The following is a 21,297-nucleotide window of genomic DNA, read 5'->3' on the forward strand; positions in this document are numbered from 1 at the left end:
TGCTTGCCCTAAAGTTTCAGGTTGAATGTGAACCCATCAGAAGGAAAGGACTTAGAGTCATCTCACTAGGCTTGAAGAGAAAAGACCTGAGTTCAAGGTCCCAGATGAGCTGTCCAACCTGGAAGAAGTCTCTCTTTTCTTCTCTTTAAAAGAAAGGATGGTATCCCCATCTTCTCTTTACCTTGAGGTAAAAAGCCCTTTATGGTGTGACTCCAGTCATCTTTTCCAGATATCTCACAAGGTATTCCTGCCAAATTAGCCTGCTCACTGTTCCAGCTCCAACTCTGTGCCTTTGTCTTGGCTGTTATCCCTCATGCCTGAAATATATTCTCTCTTCCAGTCACCTCCCTAGAATCCTTAGCTTCTCCCAAGGCTCCACTAGGCTGCATATAAGATGACTCGATACAGGACATTTGCCTTCTCTGTAACAACCCCAGTATGAGTTACACACAGGGGTGAGAGGAGGGGAGAGGGTCCTGCCCAGTGCATAAATGTTTACTCCATATTGGGGGGAGCTAACTTCCTCTTCTTCACATATTTCACTGTATGCAAAAGCAAATGATTCTTTGTTCTTCATCTCCTATACCAAGTAGCAGATTCAGCCTTTTGCAACTACTCACCCGTCCACTCAGCTATCAGCCTGTCCTGCCCACTGGTCACAGAGGAGGGAAAATTCCTGCAAAATGTTTGGTCAAATCTATGAATATATTCCCCAAATGCTCTAAATGAAGAATGTGAACCATCCTTGTAAGACTGGAAAGCATAGGATGATGAAGCTGCATTCCCCTTAAAGGTCATCCAGGTCAGTCCCATCATTTTACAGAGAAGGAAACTGAGACCAAGAGAGATGAAGGAACTTGCCTATGGTCACACTGGGATAGAATAGAGACTAGGTCTCATTCCTCATTTTAAATTTTCTTTATGAACTTAACTATAACCAACAAACACTACCCTTTAAAGTCTCTCTCCATTCCTCTGCCTCTGCCTCACACTGTCCCTTACCAGAGACATCTGAAGATAAATACTCCTTCCAGTCCTGCTTCTTGGCCATATTGGCAGTGCCACACTAGGAGGGTCACTTAACCTCACAATTCCCCTGAACATTTCACTAAGACTCTGGGCTGCAGAGAAGACAGCACCCTGTGGTGGTAAAAGGCATTTCCTCATAAGGAATGACTTGCCCATGAAATCACTGGTCTGGTGAAAAATAAATAGATTTTTAAAAGGATGAAGATTGCTGATATTCTTGGAATTCTCCAGATTTGGAGGGATTCCACACCTTGGAAGGCTCTAAGCTCCTTGATGCTCCTGAACACTATATTCTGCCATCTCCTCAATCCAGCATTTTCTCATGCCTAGAATCCTCTTCTGTCTCATCTCTACCTCCTGCTTCCCTAACTTCCTCCCAGTCTCAGCTGATACCTCACCTTCTGTGAGAAGCCTTTCTTGATTTCTGCTTCATTCTATTGCCTTTCCTTTGTTGATGAACTCTAGTTCATTCATTCTTTTTATGTCAAGGGCATGACTTGTTTCTTTTTGGGGGGTTTTTTATCCCACACACCTAGAATAGTGCCTGACATACAGTAAATGCTTAATACTTCCATATTGATTGGGTGATATGAACCATGTGTATACTTGGACTTGTACAAGTGTCTCCCCCATTCAAATATAAACTTGAAGGCAAAGACTTTCACTTTTTTCTTTATATCCCCAGGGCTTGGAACCTTCCTTTGTATGTTGGAGACATCTAAAAAATGCTAATTAATTGATTGATTGGTTAGGTGTTCTGCGATAGGACTAGTGTCTCCCAGGGTCCTTGTCAGGAGATTACACAAGCTTGTTTGTTTGTGTGTGTGTGTGTGTGTGTGTGTGTGTGTGTGTGTGTGTGTGTGTTTTAAAGGCAAGGGAAGATATTCCTGAGATGTAGTTGGTCTGGAGCAGAGATGTGGAACTCAGATAGAAAACTGAAGGAAGATGGTGGAGAAGAAAGACGCATAACCTCTAGTGCTTCCCCCACAGCCCACAAAATACCTGTAAAAAATGACTCTCAACAAATTCTAGAGCAGCAGAAGCCACAGAACAACACAGTGAAAGAGGTTTCCAGCCAAGGTAACCTCGAAGACCGACAGGAAAGGTCTGTCGCACAGGACTCTAAGCAGAGTGGAGCCCAGCCCTGGCCACATGGCACTGGGAGGATCAGGACCTGAACAGATTTCTAGGGCAGAATTCCCAGCAGGGAGGGTCCCAGATCCCTCAACCCACAAGCGACAAAGAAAGCTACAAAGGTCAGTGTGGGAGGGCTTTCCCAGCTGAGCAAGAGTGAAGTGGGGTCCACCCAGCACTGGCCCCAGGTGGCAGCAGAGGTGGAGGCAGCAGCAGCAGCAGCAGGTGGCAGGTGGCTAAGGTGGCCGTGGAAGCAGCCTGGGTCCATTGTTCAGGCAGCTCAGCTTAAAGCCTCTGGGGGAACTCAGCAGCTGATCTGAACCTCAACCTTGAGCATGGTACTGGGGGGAGGAGGAGCACTAGGACCCTCCTCTTCACAAAGGATTCAGAAGTCAAGTAACTGGATAGGAAAATGCCAAAAAAAGGGGGAGAAGATAAGACCATAGAAGGTTACTTTCCTTGTGAACAGGTGTCTCCTTCCATCCTTTCAGATGAGGAGGAACAAGGCATACTGTCAGAGGAAGTCAAGGCTTCTGCCTCCAGTATCTCCAAAATGAGTATGAAATGGATTCAAGCCATAGAAGAGCTTGAAAAGCAAGTCATCAGGTTGCTAAAGTAAAGCCAAAAAAATGCTGAGGAAAATAACACCTTTAAAAATACACTAACTCAATAGGAAAAAGAGGTCCAAAAAAGACAATAAGGAGAAGAAGGCTTTAAAAACCAGAATTAGTCAAATGGAAAAGAAGGTTCAAAAGTTCACTGAACAAAATAGTTCTTTAAAAGAGAGACTGGAGTTCAGGGAAGCTAATGACTATGAGATAAAACAAGAAGTTAAAAAACAAAAACAAAAGATTGAAAAATAAAAGATAATGTGAAACATCTCATTGGAAAAACAACTGACCTGGAAAATAGATCCAGGAGAGACAATTTAAAAATTATGGGACTACCAGAAAGCCATGATCAACTTATCTTTCATGAAATTATTAAGGAAAACTGCCCTGACATTCTAGAACCAGAGGGCAAAATAAATATTGAAAGAATCCACCAATCACCTCCTGAGAGAGACCTGTAAAGAGAAACTCCTAGGAATATTGTGGCCAAATTTCAGAGTTCCCAGGTCAAGGAGAAAATATTGCAAGCAGCTAGAAAGAAACAATTTGAGTATTGTGGAAACACAATCAGGATAACACAGGATCTGGTAGCTTCTACATTAAGGGATCAAAGGGCTTAGAATAGTATATTCTAGAAGTCAAATGAACTGGGATTAAAACCAAGAATCATCTACCCAGCAAAACTGAGTATAATACTTCAAGGGAATAAATGGTCATTCAATGATATAGAGGACTTTCAAGCATTCACAATGAAAAGACCAGAATTGAACAGAAAATTTCACTTCCAAACATAAGAATCAAGACAAGCATAAAATGGTAAACAGGAAAGAGAAATCATAAAGGATTTTCTAAAGCTGAACTGTTTACATTCCTACATGGAAAGATAATATTTGTAACTCTTGAGACTTTTCTCAGTACTTGGGTAGGTGGAGGGATTATACACACACACACACACACACACACACACACAGAATACAGGTTGAGTTGAATCAGAAGAGATAATATCCATAAAAAAATAAAATTAAGGGGAGAGATAGGAAAATATTGGGAGGAGAAAGGGAAAAATAGAATGGGACAGACTATCACTCATAAAAGGGATAAGAAAAATCTTTTTCAATGGAGTAGAAAAGGGAGGAGGTGAGAGGAGAAAAGTGAAATTTACTCTCTTCACATCTGGCTTAAAGAGGGAATAACATGCTCACCAAATTTGGTATGAAAATCTATCTTACACTACAGGAAAGTAGGGGAAAATGGGGCAAGTGTGGTGAGGGGGATGATAGAAGGGAGGGCAAAATGGGAGAAGGGAGTAACTAGAAGTAAACACTTGAGAAGAGACACGGTCAAATAAAAGAATAGAAAAAGGGGGGGGACAGGGTAGGATGGAGGCAATATACTTAGTCTTACACAACATGACTATTGTGGAAGTCTTTTGCAAAATGACACATATATAGCCTGTATTGAATTGCTTGCCTTTTCAGTGGGGATGGGTAGGAAGGGAGAAAGGGAGAGAAATTGGAATTCAAAGAATTAGAAATGTATGCTGAGAATTATTATTGCATATAACTGGGAAATAAGAAATATAGGTAATGGGGCACAGAAATTTATCTTGCCCTACAAAAAAAGAGAGAAGATGGGGATAAGGGAAGGGTGGTGTGTGATAGAAAGGAGGATACATTGAAAGAAGGGGTAATCAGAATGCAAGGTATTATGGGGTGGGGGAGGGGAGAGATGGGAAGAAAAATTGGAACTCAAAATTTTGTGGAAATGAATGTTGAAATCTAAAAATAAATAAATAAATAAAAGAAAAAGCAGGAAAGAGAGATTATATGAGTCTGGTAGTTTTTAAAGAAACAGCCAGTTCTAACTACCTAGCCAATCAAAGGAGACTACTTCTACCCATGTGGTAGAAAGTCCAGGTTGGGACAGGACTCCCTCCCAGGAGCAGGGTGTCTCCAGGTTAAGAGATGTGGACATGTGCATATAAGCCTTATTAAATATGTCTATGTATATAATACATGTGTATGTATAAAACATAAAAAAAAGAAAATTGAAGGAGATATTAACCTTACATAAGTATCCCTACTGCTGCATATGTCTTAGAAAACCATATATTAACAATATCCATGTTCTATTATATTTTTATTTATTTTGTTAAATGTTTCCCAATTACATTTTCATCTAGTCCAGGCTCCATTTCTGAGATGTTATGGGCCACATAGAGCTAGCAGGTCACTTTGTTTTCCACCTGGTCCAGAGGGCCTAGGATCAAGTCATTGGGACAGCTTCCCCATTTCTTGAAAGCACAGAAGAGGCTAACCCATAGGAACTCAGTACCCTTCAACTTTGGTGGACAAGTCACATACACAGCAGAGAGGCTTCCATATGGAGATGCAGGTGCCACAACTACCTGGACCAATGCTGCATCCTTGCTGAGTAACCTTTCCCTGTTATAGATAAGCAGACCTCCTTGTTTATTTGTTAAACAGTCTATGCTTGTCTCATGTCTCATGGAATCTAGTTCCCAAGAAATGCCCACTCATAGCTGACCTAGTCTAGCTTCAGTTTGAAAGGAAACCCTATGGATAAATAATGTGCTCATTTTCCTTCTCCTTAAGTGGGGTTATTGTCTTACCTCAAGCCTGACTCGCTGGGACACCATGCCAATGTCGATGCTGACAAACACCACTCGCTTTGACGATTCTGGTTCAGCCAGGACAAAAGCCCTGCTATAGAGCCGGGTGAGTATCCCTTGAGCTGTCTGACCTGACTTGGCATAGCCCATCTGGAGAGGAACAGAAGCAAGTTATTCATAGTCGGGAGACCCAAAGAATCCAGGAATGTAGATTTGGATGGGAATCCAGAGACCACACAGCCCAACCACCTGAACATGGATCCCCAATCCCCAACACAGGCTAAGTTGGTTCCTGCTTAGAGATGCCACGATGGAGAATTCATTAACTCCTGAAATGGCCATTCTGCCTTTTTGAGACAGCTCTGGTTAGGAAGTTTTTCTTTAAGCTAAATCTCTAAATCTCCTTCTCTACATCTCCCACTCATCATTCCTGGTTCTGCCCTCCAAAGCCAAGTAGAAAAATTCCTGTTGTTCCCTATGGCAGCTCTTCAAATATTTAGGAACATGTAGCTGGAAGAGATGTTAGAGGCCATTTTGTCCAACCTCCTCATTTTACAGATACAGAAACTGAGGCACATAAAGATCATTTGGCTCTCATAGGATCACATGGTTAATGAGACTCTAAAGCGGGATTTGAACCCAGTTCTTCTAACTCCAAATCCAGTGTTCTCTCCAATATACCATGCTGCCTCATGTTGCCCCATATATCTTCTCTTCTCCAGACGAAACATCACCAGTTTCTTCATAATGATCCATACAAGGGACTATCCATACAGATTGTGGGAATGTGGATGCACTTCCCCATATAAATCTACCCATGATTAGGTCAGCTGCCTAACCCCCATCTCTAAATATGTGACAATACCCAGGATGGTGCCCAGGTCACCTGGATGTGCTTTTTCACCCCGGACAAATGGTGCTTCCTCGTATTGCCAGGTCCTTTATAGTTCAGGCTACAATCAATAACCTCTGCAGTTTAGAGAATTCAGCAAAAGCAGGGAGAGAAGGCTATTGGATAACCTATTCACCTCCCAGAGAACTTAGAGTAGGAAAGAAAGGGGTTTGAATCTCATCCTAGACACTTGTAGCCGCATGACCCTGCACAAATCACTCAGCCTCTCTGAGTCTCAGACAGGTTTATTCCTCTGTAAAAGCAGAATATTTAAAGCCTTTACTCCACAGGGCTCTTGTGTGGACCAAATGAGATCATGGCTATACGGTGCTAATGAAATGCCAACTATGATTTTATTATTATTATTATTATTATTATTATTATTACTAGTCCCATGGGGATATGAGTTCCTTCAAAACCCATCTCAAGCACCATCTTTTACATGAGGCCTTTCCTAACTCCTCCCCCCAGGGCCTCTCGCCCTTGTCATCTTGTTTCTATTTTATATATACACGTGTCCGCCCTGGATAGAAGGTAAGCTCCCTGAGGTCAGGAACTGTTCATCTTGGTCTTTGTATCTCTGGCACCTGACAGATACAGGATCTGGACACAATAAGCTCTTACCAGATGCTTATTGATTGTCTGAAGTCCTGTGGTCATTTAGAAGTGATGGTGGATGATGCGTTGACTTTTCAAGAAAGTCATTGGTGAATAAAAGATTCTTCCACCTTTACATTAACAACTAGATCTATTCCTATGCAGAATAGGTTGTCTCTGGAAGTAGTGGGATCCCCATCACCAGAGGTCTCAGGCAAAAACTGGAAGAGCAGCTGTCAGAGATGCTCTAAGAGGGACTCTAGATAGCTATGTAACACAATGGAGAGAACACTGGACCAAGAGTCAGTAAGACTGGAGTTAAAATCCTGACTTAGATTACTAGCTCTATGATCCTGGGCAAGTCATGTGGCTGCTCCAATACTCAGTTTTCTCATCTGTAAAATAAGAATAATAGCACCTACCTCTTAGAATTGTTGGAAGGGTCAAATGAGAAACATAAAGGACTTTGCAAACTGGGAAATCCTAAAAAATGTTAGCTGCTATTATTATCATCATCATTAATATTACTGTTATTATTCATTATTACTTGAGACCAGGTTGGATTCAATTGCCACTGAGGTCCCTTCCCACTCAAGGATTCTGAGATTACTCTGTCCACCGTGATAGTATCAGTGAATTTAAAAAAAAAAGGTAGTTCTGTGCACTGGTGTAGAATCTGACACAATTACACACTTAGCTAGAAGTGACCCCGAGCTCTCAACAGAGAACTCTAATACAATACCTTGCAGGTCCTGGTTAAATATTTGGGCCCAATGACAGACTGCATCTGCCTCTCAAGGACTAGCCTAGCCCATCCAAATCTGGAGAGATATCACTCTATTTGCCAGAGAGTAATGAATTTTTTCAGCCCCCATAGTGCCCCCTCTCTGTGGATAGGGAGGTCAGATCCTGAGTCATTGCGTTGAGCCTGCAAGCAGCACAGGGAATTCCTACCAAGGGGATGTCTGCCACTTGTCCTGTGCAGTCAGCTCGCCCAACACCAATATGGTAGCCACTGAAGTTTTGGAATGGAGGAGGACCTTGGGTGACTGGAGGCTGTTGGGTGAATAGAGGACCTTTGGTTGTTGAAGAATCTTGGGTGGTTGTAGGGTCCTGGGTGGTAAGAGAACCGGGGCCTGTTGAGTATAAATATAGAGCAAGACATTCCAGGGAACACACTGCAGTGAACATCAAATGAATAATCTCTGGTTGACTCATGGATTCAAGACACACAAGTTATGATTTTACACAATCTCTCACATCAAAGCCAGTCAGATGAATGATAACTATAGGCATCCAATTAACAATGCAATCTCTTCCCAACTGAGAGTTAAGCAAGATCTTTTATTTCTTGAGTGGGAAATTTCCTGGATTATTTTTCAAGTCCTAGGAAAACAGAAGGGTACCTCAGAGTCATACAATCTGAGTTCAGACCCTGGCTCTGTCACTTACTCCCTGTGTGACCTGGGGGGGAGTCACTGAACTCCTCAGGGACTCATTTTTCTCCCCTGAAAAATGAAATGGTTGGACTAGATGTCCTGTAAAGTCCCTTCTGATCCTAGAGCTATGATCCTAAGTCATTCTACTTCCTTGGTCCTAAAATTAAAAATGAGGTGGGGGTTCTCTTTGGTTCTAAATCTCAAATTCTGTGATGTGAATCCTTCATCCCAAGATTAAGATCATGTTCTGTGGTTCAGTATTTCCATCCTTCCACTCCATCAAAGCAAATCAGTTTCCACTTTCCCAGAAAACAATTTGCCAAATCCCCCTCATCTCATTCTCTCGATCAAGCATGACCTCTCCACAAACCCATCTCTTAGACCTTCAGAGCAATTGTGAAACACATTCTGTATGATTCTCTCCCTCCCATCCTGGGGAACAACAGCTCATGTTCCTGGCTCATTCTGAGGTTTACAAACTGCTTTCCACACAACAGCTGATAAAGTGGGTAGAGGGCAGGTCTGTGATTCCATTGAGATGAGGAATTCTGAGGGGAGAAACTTACTCCCACCTGCTCAGTGACTTAAAAGGGCCAAGGTCACCCACTGCATCCTGGGTCATCTCCAGTCATCTTAATCTATATCTTGCCACTGGATCCAGATGACTCCAGAGACTTTGCACAGCCCTCCCTCACTTACATTCAATTCAGTTGTGAGTCATGGCATCACTTTCCTGATATCAAGCTCCTCTCCAAGAATGAAAAAACAATAACAATGACATAAGTAGGGAACTGCCTGGGATGCTGAGTCAGTACGTGCCAGAGTCAGAATTGGAACCTAAACAGTCTGTCAGCAAGTCAACAAGCATTTATTAAGAGCTTACAATGAATGAAAGACTGTGCTAAGCATGTAGAATACACGTGCGCACAAGCGCTCACACACACCACACACACACACACACACACACACACACACACACACACACACCTTGCCTTGAAGGAAGTCACATTCTACTGTCAATTTGCCTTTGCAATTTCTCTTGACCACAGCCCCTTCTCTCCTCTGATATGCCTCCCATCCACTCATGCCTGCACTCTCACAATAGCTGCTGGGGTGGGGAGGGGGGGGGGAGTTTCCTACCTGTGTCCAGTCTCTCCCCTCTCCAGTCTGTCCTCCATTCTGCCACTAAAGTGATTTTCCTAAACCACAGGTCTAATCATGTCACACACACTTACTCTATAAACTCCAATGGCTCCCTATCACCTCCAGTATCAAATACAGAATTCTCTGTTTGGCATTCAAAGTCCCTCAAAATTCAGTCCCTTCCTGTCTTTCCTTTTTTTTAAGTTTAATTTTTATTTTATTTTTAATTACATGTGAACAAACATTTTTTCTATTTTTAAATTTTATCTAAAACAAATACATAGTGAAAAAAGGAAAAGAAACATATTACAAACAAATAGTAAAACAAGTGCAAAACGAGAAAAGAAAAAATGTCATGTGCACAGCAGAATGTACGACAGGATTCAAAAGATACAGCAATTAATTTCCATTTCAAGAAAACCTATGTAATAAATACTACAAGTTGTGTTGAGAGCTATCCATCTTCTTTGCTTCCTTTTAAGTTTTTTTTTCTTCTCTACTATGCACTGAACAAAATTTTTTAACACTCATTTTTTTATTTTGAATTTCAAATTCTCTTCCTCCCTCCATCCCCTCCCCCTCTTTGAGAAAGCAAGAAATTTGATCTAGATTATGCCTGTGCAGTCTTGAAAAACATTTTCATATTTTCCATGTTGCAAAAGAAAACATAGACCAAAAAAAACAAGAATAATAAAGAAAGCAAAAAAGCATGTGTTGATCTGCATTCAGACTCCATCAATTCTTTCTGGGGAAGTAGATTGCAATTCCTTTCTTTTTAAAAAATTTTATTTATTTTATTCTGAACTTGAGAAAAAAACAAGCATTTCCATAACATAGTAGAATAGAATGGAAAAAAGATGATTGCACATGAAATTGTAAATCTATTACTTACAGCTTTCTATTCTTTTTAAATATATAATAAACTTATGTAAATTTCTTTTTTTCTTCCCTCTTCACATTCTAGAGATGTCTACTGTTAGACAGACACACATACACACACACACACACACGTGCACGTGAACGTGCACATACACACATGCATTCATGTAAAATTATTCTATACCTACTTCTATTTACCAGTTCTTTCTCTGGATGCAGACGGTGTCTTCTTTCATGTGTTCTTAGTTGTTAATTTGGGGGTTTGTTGTAGTCAAAATGATTTTGTGGCTCAAAATTTAAAACAATATTTCTGTTACTATAAACAACATTCTCTTGGTTCTGCTCACTTCACTCTCCATTATTTCATACAAGTCTATCCATGTTTTTCTAAGATCAAGTTCATCATGATCATATACCACAACTTGTTCAGTCATTCCCTAATTGATGGACTTCCCTGCAATTTCCAGTTCTTTGCCATCACAAAGAGAGGTGCTATAAATATTTCACAACACAGAGGTTCAATCATTGTGGGAAACAGACTTAGTAGTGATATTACTGGGTCAAAGAGGATAGGCAATACAATAACTCTCTGGGCATAATTCCAGCTTGTTCTCCAAAATGACTGGATCAGTTCACAGCTCCACAACAGTGAATTGGTATCCCAATTTTTCCATATCACTTCCAACATTTGTCACTACCCCCTTCAATTACTTTAGCTAATCTGATAGGTGTAAAATAATATCTCAAAGTTGTTTTAATTTGTATTTCTCTAATCAATAATGATTTTGAGGATTTTTTCATGTGGCTAGAAATTGCTTTGATTTCCTCATTGGAAAACTGCCTGTTCATAGCCTTTGACTATTTATCAATTGGGGAATGGTTTGTATTCTTGTAGATATGACAAAGGTCTTCATGCATTTGAGATATGAGACCTTTATCTGAGAAACTATAAATTTCTGCCTATTTTTTGCTTTTTTTTATCTTGGCTACATTTGTTTTATTTATACAAAAACTTTATAGTTTAACATAAGCAAAATTATCTGTTTTACACCTCACTCTGTTCTCTATCATTTATTTATTCATAAACTGTTCACCTGTCCATAAGTCTATTAGGGAATATATTCCATGTTCTTCAAATTTTCTTATAATATCTTTCTTTACATCTAGGTTATGTATCCATTTTGATCTTATTTGGTAAATGGTATAAGATATTGTTCTATGCCCAATTTCTGCCAGATGCTTTCCAATTTTCCCAACAATTTTTACCAAATAACAAATACTTATCCCAAAAATTTAAGTTTTTACACTTGTCAAATACAAGGTCACTATATTTATCTGCTGCTGTAAATTGTATGTCTACTCCATCTCACTGATCTACCTGTCTATTTCTTAGACAGTACCAGATAGTTTTGATAATTACTGCCTTATAATATAGTTCAAGATTTGGTAAATCTAAAGCTCTTTTCTTTATATTTTTTATTAGTTCCTTTGATATTCTTGACTTTTTGTTCTTCCAAATGAATTTTGTTGTTGTTTATTCTAATTCAGTAAGATTTTTTTTGGTAATTTAATTGGGATGGCATTGAATAAATAAATTAGTTTAAGTATGCCATTTTTATTATATTATCCCTGTCTACCTATGAACAATCAATATTTCTCCAATTATTTAAAACAGATTTCATTTGTATAAAAAGCTTTTTTAATTTTGGAATTGTCTTAAATCATTGTATTGCTGAGAATAGCTAATCATTCACAATCAACCATTGTGCAATGTTGCCATTACTATGTACAGGGTTTTCCTGGTTCTGCTCACTTCACTTTGAGTCAGTTCATGTAAGTCTTAATAGATTTTTCTGAAAGCATCCCACTCATCATTTCTTATATCACAATAGTATTCTGACACAATCACATACCACAACTTGTTTATCCATTCCCCCAGTGATGGGCTTTCCCTCAATTTCCAATTCTTTCCCACCACAAAAAGAGCTTCTATAAATATTTTTTATATTTTTACATATATTTTATATATAAAATTATATATAATATAATTTATATATAATTACTTATATTATATAATTTAAAAATATTATATATTTTATATTTTTATATACATAAGACCTTCCCTTTTTCTTTGATCTACAAACCTAGTAGTGGTGTTGGTCCTCCTACCCTTCCAAACTTCTTTCTCCTTGCTCTCCAACATGTACTCTTCCATCCAATGACTCTGGTCTCCTGCCTGCTGAAGATCCTCCATCTCCCAGCTCCAGGCATTTGCACTGGATGTCTCCCACACCTGGCATGATCTCCTTCCTCATCTCTGTCTCCTGGCTTTCCTAACTTCTCCAGGAAGCTTCTTCATTCTAGTGTCTTCCCTTTGTGATTTGTTTCCTATTCATCCTGTCAGTAGCTTGTTTATATATATTTGCCTGCTTGTTGTATCCCCCATTCAATTGTGAGCTCCTTGAGAAAAGGGACTCTCTTTTACCTTTCTTTGTATCCCTAGCAATTAATATCGTGCCTAGAACATGTCATTGTTGTTGTTCATTTCAGTCATGTCTGACTTTGTGACCCATAGGGGGAGGGAAGGGAGGTAGTTGTGGATATTTCCTAGCTGTGTGACCCAGAGCAAGTCCCTTAACCCTGTTTGCCTCAATTTTTTCATCTGTAAAATGAGTTGGAGAAGAAAAAGGTAAATCACTCTAGTATCTCTGTCACAGAGAGTCAGATATGACTGAAAAATGACTGAACAAAGAGATTATTGAGTTGGTGGGGTGGGGGTGAGGGTGGTGTGTGACATGGCTGGACCTCCACTTCAGGAAAATCATTTTAGAGGATGGACTGAAGTAGGGAGAAACTTGAGGCAGAGAGACCTCAACTCTGCCTCCCAAAAGTTATTGCAATAATCCGGGTGTGAAGTAATGAGGTTCTACACCAGGGTGGGGAGAGTGTCTGAGAAGAGAAGAGGTTGAGGTATCCTTAACAAGAGATTGGATATGGAGGGTAGTGAGAGGTAATGAAGAGTCAAAGACAATGCCTAGGTCACACACCTGAGTGACTGGGAGGATGGTGGTGCCCTTAACAGTAATAAGAAATTTGGAGAGAAGGGAGGGCTTGGTGGGGAAAGGTGATGCTTTTGCAGTGAAGAGATGAACTACTCCTGGAAAGGAAGCAGAAGACAAAGACTGGACTTTGATTCTGAAGACTCAGGTTTTGAGTTGAGTTCTACCCGCTACCAGCTGGGACCAGGAAAATCACCAGGAGCTTCAGTTTTCTTCTGTACCAAATGGAGACAGCACTCTTTGCAAGGTTGTTGGGAAGAAATCATTCATAAAGCATTCTATAAAGAGGGGGCATTAGTATGTCAATGCTCTCCTTCCATTTTATTCAACAAATATTTTTTAAGTGCTTAGCTGAGGGAAAGAATGTTGAGTTTTGAGTCAAGAAAGATCTGCCTTCAAATTCTCCTTCTGATTCACGCAAGGTATGTGACTCTGGGCAAATCAGCTGTCCATCTCTGAACCTCAGTTTCCTCATCTGTTGTAAAAAGGAGATGCTAATACATACAACAGAAGATGGCCAGACATGGTCATAAACCAAGGTCAATGTTCTTCAAGTATTCATGTCTCTTACTAAATGACTGAGATTATCACTGGGGCAGCCCAAGGCCATGCTGTCTATCTACTTCAAATGTTTTGTGAAGAGAGCATTTTGAAAACCTAAAGGTGCTGTAAAAATTCAAGTCATTTATGCAGAAAACTCAGGCCATATGGAAGAAAAGGACAATCTCAGGACTCCTTAGAGGCAGAGCAAACTGGAATTCTAGCCACCATATATCATAGCTAAGAGAGGCCTTGGGCATTATCTATGAGAGGTGGTGTCACCCAACAGAGGGAGGGTTGAACTTGGAGTCAGAAAGACCGGAATTCAAATCTTGTCTCTGACATTTGCCAGTCACGTGATTGGGAAAACTAGTTTACATCTCTGAGACTCCAAAATGGGATAATATCTACCTCACAGACTCAGGATGAGATTCTAAGGTATAGCAAACTCAAATGTGCTCTCCAAATATCAGCTATCCCACTACTCAACCCCATTTTTTTACTGATAAGGAAACTGAGGTCTTAAGAGGTATAGTGACTCACCCAAGGTCACACAAAAGTAACAGCAGAGCAGGGATTGGAAACCCAAGCCCTCCAATCGCAAAGTCAGACCTCCTGCCACTCTGCTGCCCATCTAAGCAGTTCTTGCCCAGATAATTCCATTGGGGGTTCCCCAATGGGAGCTCAGCAATGGCACCTTATTCCACGCTCCCAAATCTCCAGGTCTTTCAAGGTCTGATGCTCAGGCACCACGCAAGAGATCTAGAGAATTAATGTCACTTGCCTTTATTGTCTTCTGAGATCCCACTGGTAGTGAAGAGGAGAGTGAGCAGGGCCACTGTGATTGCTGTCATCAGCAAAAGGAGGAAAATTAAGAAGATCTCCAGACTGGAGAAGGTGCGCTTGGCCATTGCTCTCTTCCAGAACCACAGCAGGAAAACAGGGATCAAGGAAGGAATGTGGAGGAAATAACAAAAGAGGGAAGTCAATTACAGTCACAAATCAATAAACACAGTCTCCAAGAACCCACCCCTCCTACTAATTGTCTGAGATTCCCAATGGGGCCAGCATCCTCAAGTTAGTGGATTGAACCTTGCTGTCTGTCAGTTAGCCCATCCAATCACTAAGCATGTATGGGATCTTACTGTGTGTAACCATTGTGCTAAGCTCTGGGAATGCAAAGAAAGCAAAAACAAGGTCCTGCCCTCAAGGAGTTCACATTCTACTGGGGGAGACGACCTAGCATTTAGCAGAGTTCCTGGTGCATAAGAGACATTTAATAATATGTGTTGACTCTTGACTAAGATACAAAAAATTCTACATATGGGATATATATATATAGTTTCACTCTAAATGTAAAGTGTCCATTAAGCTGAGGATACTGCCAATCCATCACAGATTTTGAGCTGGAAGAGAACATAGATGATATCTGTTGTGAACTTTGGGTTGCAAACTCAAACATGCTCTCCAAATATCAGCTATCTCAATTATCCAACCTCCTCATTTTGCCACTTAGCAAGCATTACGGAATTTGTGGAATTGTGTGCATGCTAAAACTCTTAGCCTTCATGGATCACTCAAATTTGGGAACATGCCTGGTACTTGAAACCAGGGTAGACAAAACTCTTTTCAGAATGAACCAGATCCATCTCAGCCCATCTGCTAATCCTTTTAAACAATATTGTCTCACCTCCATGCCTCTGCACAAGACTCCTCTGAACCCCACTCTCCATGTGTTGGGACTGGAAGCTCAATTCCGTGTGGACAGTCTCGGGCAGGTAAAAGTGGGACTTCTAAATCTTAGAGTCTTACGAGGCCCTCCATGAACAGCGGGGGTTCGAGAAGGTCAGACCGAGCTAGCTCGGGTATTTCCGCCTCTCCCCCGGAGATACCTGATGGGTGGAGTCTCCCTGCCCTCGAGGTCGTCCCGGATTGGAGCACACCTAGTTACCTAACAGCACGGTATTGAGATGCAAACTGTGTGGCTGAAGATTAAGTAGGATTGAGGAAGCCTAAAAGCTCTCTTAGCACGTGTGGAGCCAAAGAGAAAAGTAGGGCTCCGCTTCTTTTCTTTCCTCTCTCCCCTCCCCCTCTCTCCCCGCTTGTACTTCTACTTCCAATCCCTTAAGCTTAGCCTTCTTAGGAAATCTCCCCCTCTTCGTCCTAAGAAAGAAGACCCCCTGCACTTGTAACCGAAACCCTGTAATAAAGCTCAACCCCTGTTTGACTCTGGAACGTCCTTTCTCTCATACGTGCATCCGGCGTGGCCAGCCGAAGACCTGGACAGGTAAGAAAGACTCGGGTAGCCCAATACAGGCCTCTAGGCTTGGCATCCATGCCTGGAAAGCTTTCCTTTCTCACATCTATCTTTAGAATCCCTGGCTTACTTCAAAGCTCAGCACATGTGCTGCTTACTTTAAGAGACCTTTCCAGTTACTAACAAAACTTTTCCCCAAATTAATTTATGAACCTTGTGTTTGTTTATATGCCCCTAAATGTTGTTTCTCCCAATAGAAAGCAATATACTGGGGGGCATAAACTACTTCTTTTTTTTATTTTGTTTTTGTATTCCCAGCACCTAGAACTATGCTGGAGACATAGTGGGTGTTTGATAAATGCTCACTAGTTGATTGATCCTATCCTGGGAGGATTAATTAAAGGAACTGGGAACTTTTTACTTTCCACTCAGGGACAACCTGAGAATTCCCTTTAAGTATTGCAAGATCCTGTCTCTATTATATAGGTATGGACTATATTGTCAAAGTACTATCTATAACTTCAAAACCAAAGGATGAACACAACCTGTGAGTAGACTGAGCTGCCTGAATGGGGACCTAGCTAGCTAGGTAACCCATCTCATCCTCTCTCTTCTGTCTCCCTCTCCTCTTCTTTTGGGGTTTACTGACTAGATGTCCTTCTTTACTTCCTTCCTTCCTTCCTTCCTTCCATCCTTCTGCTTCCCAAAACCTTAAACCCGGTATACTCTGAAGCCCATAGGGTCAACAAGAATATGTCCCTGCCCAAGCTTCACTTAATTACTGGCTTAGGGTGATTATCAATAGTAGCAGTTTCTGTTTCCCTCCCAGTTTGATTTAGTTATTTTTTTTTCTCTTTTGCTCATTAAAAGGGCCATTCCCTGACCACTTCTTAAAAAGGCCCATATACTCAATGGGCAATACCTTCCCCTAAGTGAGTAAGTGAAAAGGCCAAGGTCTCCCATTGCATCCTGGGCCATCTCCAGTCATCCTGATGAATATCAGGTCACTGGACTCAGATGACTCTGGAGGAGAAGTGAGACTGGTGACCTGCACAGCCCTCCTCACTCAAAACAAAGTCAAGTGCAAGTTGTGTCATCATTTCCCTGATGTCATGGTCTTCTTCGGCAACGAAGGACGAACACAACAACAACAACAATAAGTACTACATGTTTGGATCCAGAATCTCAGGTTCCCCCAGCTTTAATATTTTATGTTTCCCTAGTTACATGCAAAAAAAATTGTAACATTTCAACATTTTTTCTTAAGCTTTGGGTTCCAAATTCTATCCCTCTCTCCATCCTCTCCAGCCTCCCTGAGATGGCAAGAAATCTGATATAGGTTATACATGTGTAATCATGGGTGATATTTTCATATTAGTCATTTGGTGGATGAAAACTTGAAGAAATGAAGGAAGGAAGAAGGAAGGAAAGAAAGAAAGAGAGAGAAAGAAAGAAAGAAAGAAAGAAAGAAAGAAAGAAAGAAAGAAAGAAAGAGAATATGCTTTGGTTTATATTCAGACACCAAGGTTAAACTTCATGAAAAATCCCCAGAAGCAGCAATGCCCAAGCCACATACCAAATGATGACATTTGTTAAAAGGATCAGTGGCCCTGGGGAGATCCAGAAACATGGAGGAGGCTCAGAAGGGTCTTCTCGAGCAAGGGGGCTGCCAGTGTGAGCCCAAAGTCAGCCCTGCTTCAGCCTTGTTCTTTTCCCACTCACCCTTCCTGCTCCCTGTACTCTGCTACATTGGCCAGCACCTCTGACAACGCAAAAGGATGGCCAAGCCTCCTTCAGAACAGTGCAGAACCAGAGGTTTGGGAATGAGACCTTGGACTCCTGGTTAGACACAGCCAGGGTCTATTTGAATTCTGCCATTTTCTTTTCTAAGGCAAACATAGGACTCTCATTAACACTGGTGGCTGCTGCCATCACCCACATGTAAAACCACATTGAAAACCTCCAGGCTTCTCCTGGTTTCTGACTAGTGAAGAAATCTGAAAAAGAGACTTCCATGGCCAAGCCACCTCTCCTTTAATTAGGGAGGGCCATTTCCCAGAAAATCCATATGGCTGAATTTCTCCAGGCAGTAGGGTATGGTGGAGAAAGAGTTGGACCTGGAGTCAGAAAGACCTGGGTTCAAATCCTGCCTGACCTAGTAACTGCTTAATGCTGGGTAAGTCATGTAAGCTTTATGGGCCTCAGTTTCTTTTCTGTAAAATGAGGCATGTGGACTTAATGCCTTCTAAGGTGCCCTTATAGCTCTAAATCTAGTATCTTTCCTCTGTTTCAGAGATCCCAGCAGTAATGAGGAATGTACCAGCAGTAACGCCAGGTGAGTGTCATAGCTAGGATCAGAGAATGGTAGTGGGACCTCAGAGGTGACCAAGTTCAGCCTCCTTGCTTCATAGATGAGAAAACTGAGTCAAAAGAGGCAAAATGCTTTCCTGAGACCAAACAGGTAGTAAACGGCAGAGGCAGCATTTGAACCCTGGTCCTAAACCAGCATTTGTTCTGCTGTCTCACACCAAAATCCTCCCTGGCCACAGTCCTGATTTCTCAAAACAGTCAGATGATACAATGAGATCACATGACAAGCTGGAGCCCCTGAAAGGAAAAGGAATCCAGCTCAAGTGGTTTCCTCACTACAGAATTAATCCGAGTTCACATTCATGTACCACTTTACATCCATGTTTTCCTACCCACCCTGTGAGGTAGGGACTGGCAAGTAATGTGTCCATTTAAGAGCTGAGGGAACTGAGAGGCTCCGAAAGGTTGAGAGATGTGTCCCACATCAGTGGCGGAGCCGAGACTTGAACCTACACCTCTCCTTAGTACCAGCCCACACTAGGACCCTCTCCACCCTTTCCTTACCCTCCCTTAGTCAAGCACAGCAGGCATTCTCACCTGAGGGCACTGTCTCTAAGAGTTGGAGAATCCCCCAAAAGCAGGTTCCTAAGAGGATTTCCTCTTGCCCATTCCACACCACTCAGGCAGCAGGTGTCCCAAGGAGCTGGTCCTCTGCACAGAGTCCAGGCTTTCGAGAGCAAATGAGATCACTTTGGTGCAGGGCTGGACTGCTCCTCACTGTCCTAAGTCTGAAAGAGCACAAGATAAGGGTGGTGGATAACAGGTGGAACTCTGACTTACCAGGTAGTTTCTTTTTTTATTTTTTTTTTTTCAGTTTTGTCATAGGCATTTTATTGAACACACCATTAGAAAAATAATCATGGCAGAGACCTTTAGTTCATTCTTCTAATAGGCCTGTTGATGTGGTCTTCCCTGTTACCAGCATCTCCACCTTCCACAAAGTGTGTAGACTTTTTCTTCATTCCGCCTCTTGCAGAAGATAATTTGAAGGTCCACAGGAAGTTGTTGGCAGCTTTGAAGTGCTTGCCAACAGTGTAGATCTCATGGATCAAGTCCTCTCCATGTTTACCAAGAGATTTTGCAATAAGGGCATTATCCATCAGGGCAATTCTCTGTTTCTTGATCTTGCCATAACCACGTTTATAAATCAAGTCGATCACAGACCCCACGCCATGTGTGGTTCCACAATTCTCAGCATCTTAATGGAAGTCTTGTTAAGCTTAACAAAAGTTACATTGAAGATGTGGTGAAGATGAAGAAGCTGTGTAACACTTTTTGGACCTTTGGGCTAACACCATTGATCCCTCTGATTCTGATCACAAAAGCTAACGTGGGTTCAGCAGGTACATAGTAGCTGCCAGCTTTTCCTGCCATTCTAGCCAGTCGGATTTCACTTCTGTACATCTGTCTGTACTCCTTGTGACAGGCTTTAGCTTTTTCATAGATAAATTTTCTTGGTATTTTGTGGAGCTTTTTTATAGCCATCTTCTTCTTCAAGCATTTTGCCTTCAGTATCGCGAAAGTCTTTCTCTTTTTCAGAAGGGATTCTGGAACGGATGGTAGCTTCTTTTCTTCTGTGCCTGCCATGATTCCAGCCGGAAAAAGAGCCAAGCAGTTCCTTGAACAGGTGACCTGCAGAAGGATCTTGGCGGCCCAAGGGAACTCTCTCCTACTCTTTGCCAGGAGTTTTGAAGGTTTACTAGCTTAAATCCAAAGGAAAGGTCCTCAAATGAGTCCCTCACCCAGTCTATGCTGGTTCCTCTTATGAACTCCACCAATAATGAATAACATTTATGTATCAGTTATATCCACAACCTTACTGAATTTCTACCACAGCTCTGGGAGGTAGGTGGTACAGTTACTACTGCACCCATTCTACATATAGGCATGAGTGAGGCAGCATGGCATGGAGGAATGATTAAAGGGGAAAACTTGAGTTCGAGTCCTGTTCCTGGCCAGTCTGCCTGTGTGACCCTGGGGAAGGGGCGTAACCTCTCAGTGCCCCAGGCAGCTTTCAAAGGCTCTAAGCTAGGAGTTAGTTTCTTCTTTTCTGAAGTACATCTGACCTTGCTACTGCTCAAGAAGCCTCCATAGCTTCTTATCACCTCTAGGATAGTTGAACACAAACTTTTCATGAGTAGCTAAAGCCCATCATAGTCTAGTTCCAATTTTACTTTTTCATTAGGTTGATATGCCCCGTCATGCATTCTACATTCCACCCCAAACTGACTTGAGGTTCCCTGGGCACATCCTATCTTCTGCTTCAGGGACCTTTGTCCAGGCTGTACCCCATACCTGGAGTGCTCTCCCTCTTCACCTGCGCTTCTTGGAATCTCTAATTCCCCGCAAGGGTAATAAGCTCCAGGACCACCTCCCATGAGGAGTCATCAGTGCTCCCTCTGCCCCAAATTGCTTTGTCATACATATTTTGTATTTATTTATCTGAATACATTTTCTTTTCACCAGTAGAATATAGACTCCATAAGGGAGTGCCTCTGTGTCCTCAGTGTCAGCACCATGTCTGGTACACAGGAGATGTTAATCAATGTACCTGCTGATCTGCACTGGAAGAGGGATGTCCCACACCAGGAGTTTAATCCACTGATGAAATCCTGGCTATAGATCTCCATCCTCCGATACTCCTCACATGCCCAAAAGGCAATGGAAAAAGTCCTTAAGTGTGTATGGCTGGAACCAAATAGAGCCAGAGAGGCT

At 41.7% G+C, this 21,297-nt stretch overlaps 1 protein-coding gene and 1 pseudogene across 2 annotated transcripts in view; both read right to left on the bottom strand.

The window, feature by feature from the left end:
• Positions 1 to 12,981, bottom strand: part of ASAH2 (N-acylsphingosine amidohydrolase 2) — a 55,824-nt gene extending 42,843 nt beyond the window's left edge. For both annotated transcript variants that reach the window (XM_072628932.1, XM_072628931.1), the window contains exons 1-3: positions 12,501 to 12,981; positions 7,850 to 8,031; positions 5,407 to 5,556 (exon numbers count right to left, since the gene is read on the bottom strand). In XM_072628932.1, coding sequence (XP_072485033.1) covers positions 5,407 to 5,556; positions 7,850 to 8,031; positions 12,501 to 12,627 — 459 coding nt within the window. In that variant the 5' untranslated portion in view covers positions 12,628 to 12,981. The remainder of the gene's footprint in view (positions 1 to 5,406; positions 5,557 to 7,849; positions 8,032 to 12,500) is intronic.
• Positions 12,982 to 19,387: 6,406 nt separating this feature from the next.
• On the bottom strand, positions 19,388 to 20,184 carry LOC140517566 (large ribosomal subunit protein uL30 pseudogene; annotated as a pseudogene).
• Between the last annotated feature and the right edge of the window lie 1,113 nt (positions 20,185 to 21,297).

This window comes from Notamacropus eugenii, chromosome 1 (genome assembly GCF_028372415.1).
Source record: "Notamacropus eugenii isolate mMacEug1 chromosome 1, mMacEug1.pri_v2, whole genome shotgun sequence".
Classification (NCBI taxonomy): Eukaryota; Metazoa; Chordata; class Mammalia; order Diprotodontia; family Macropodidae; genus Notamacropus; species Notamacropus eugenii.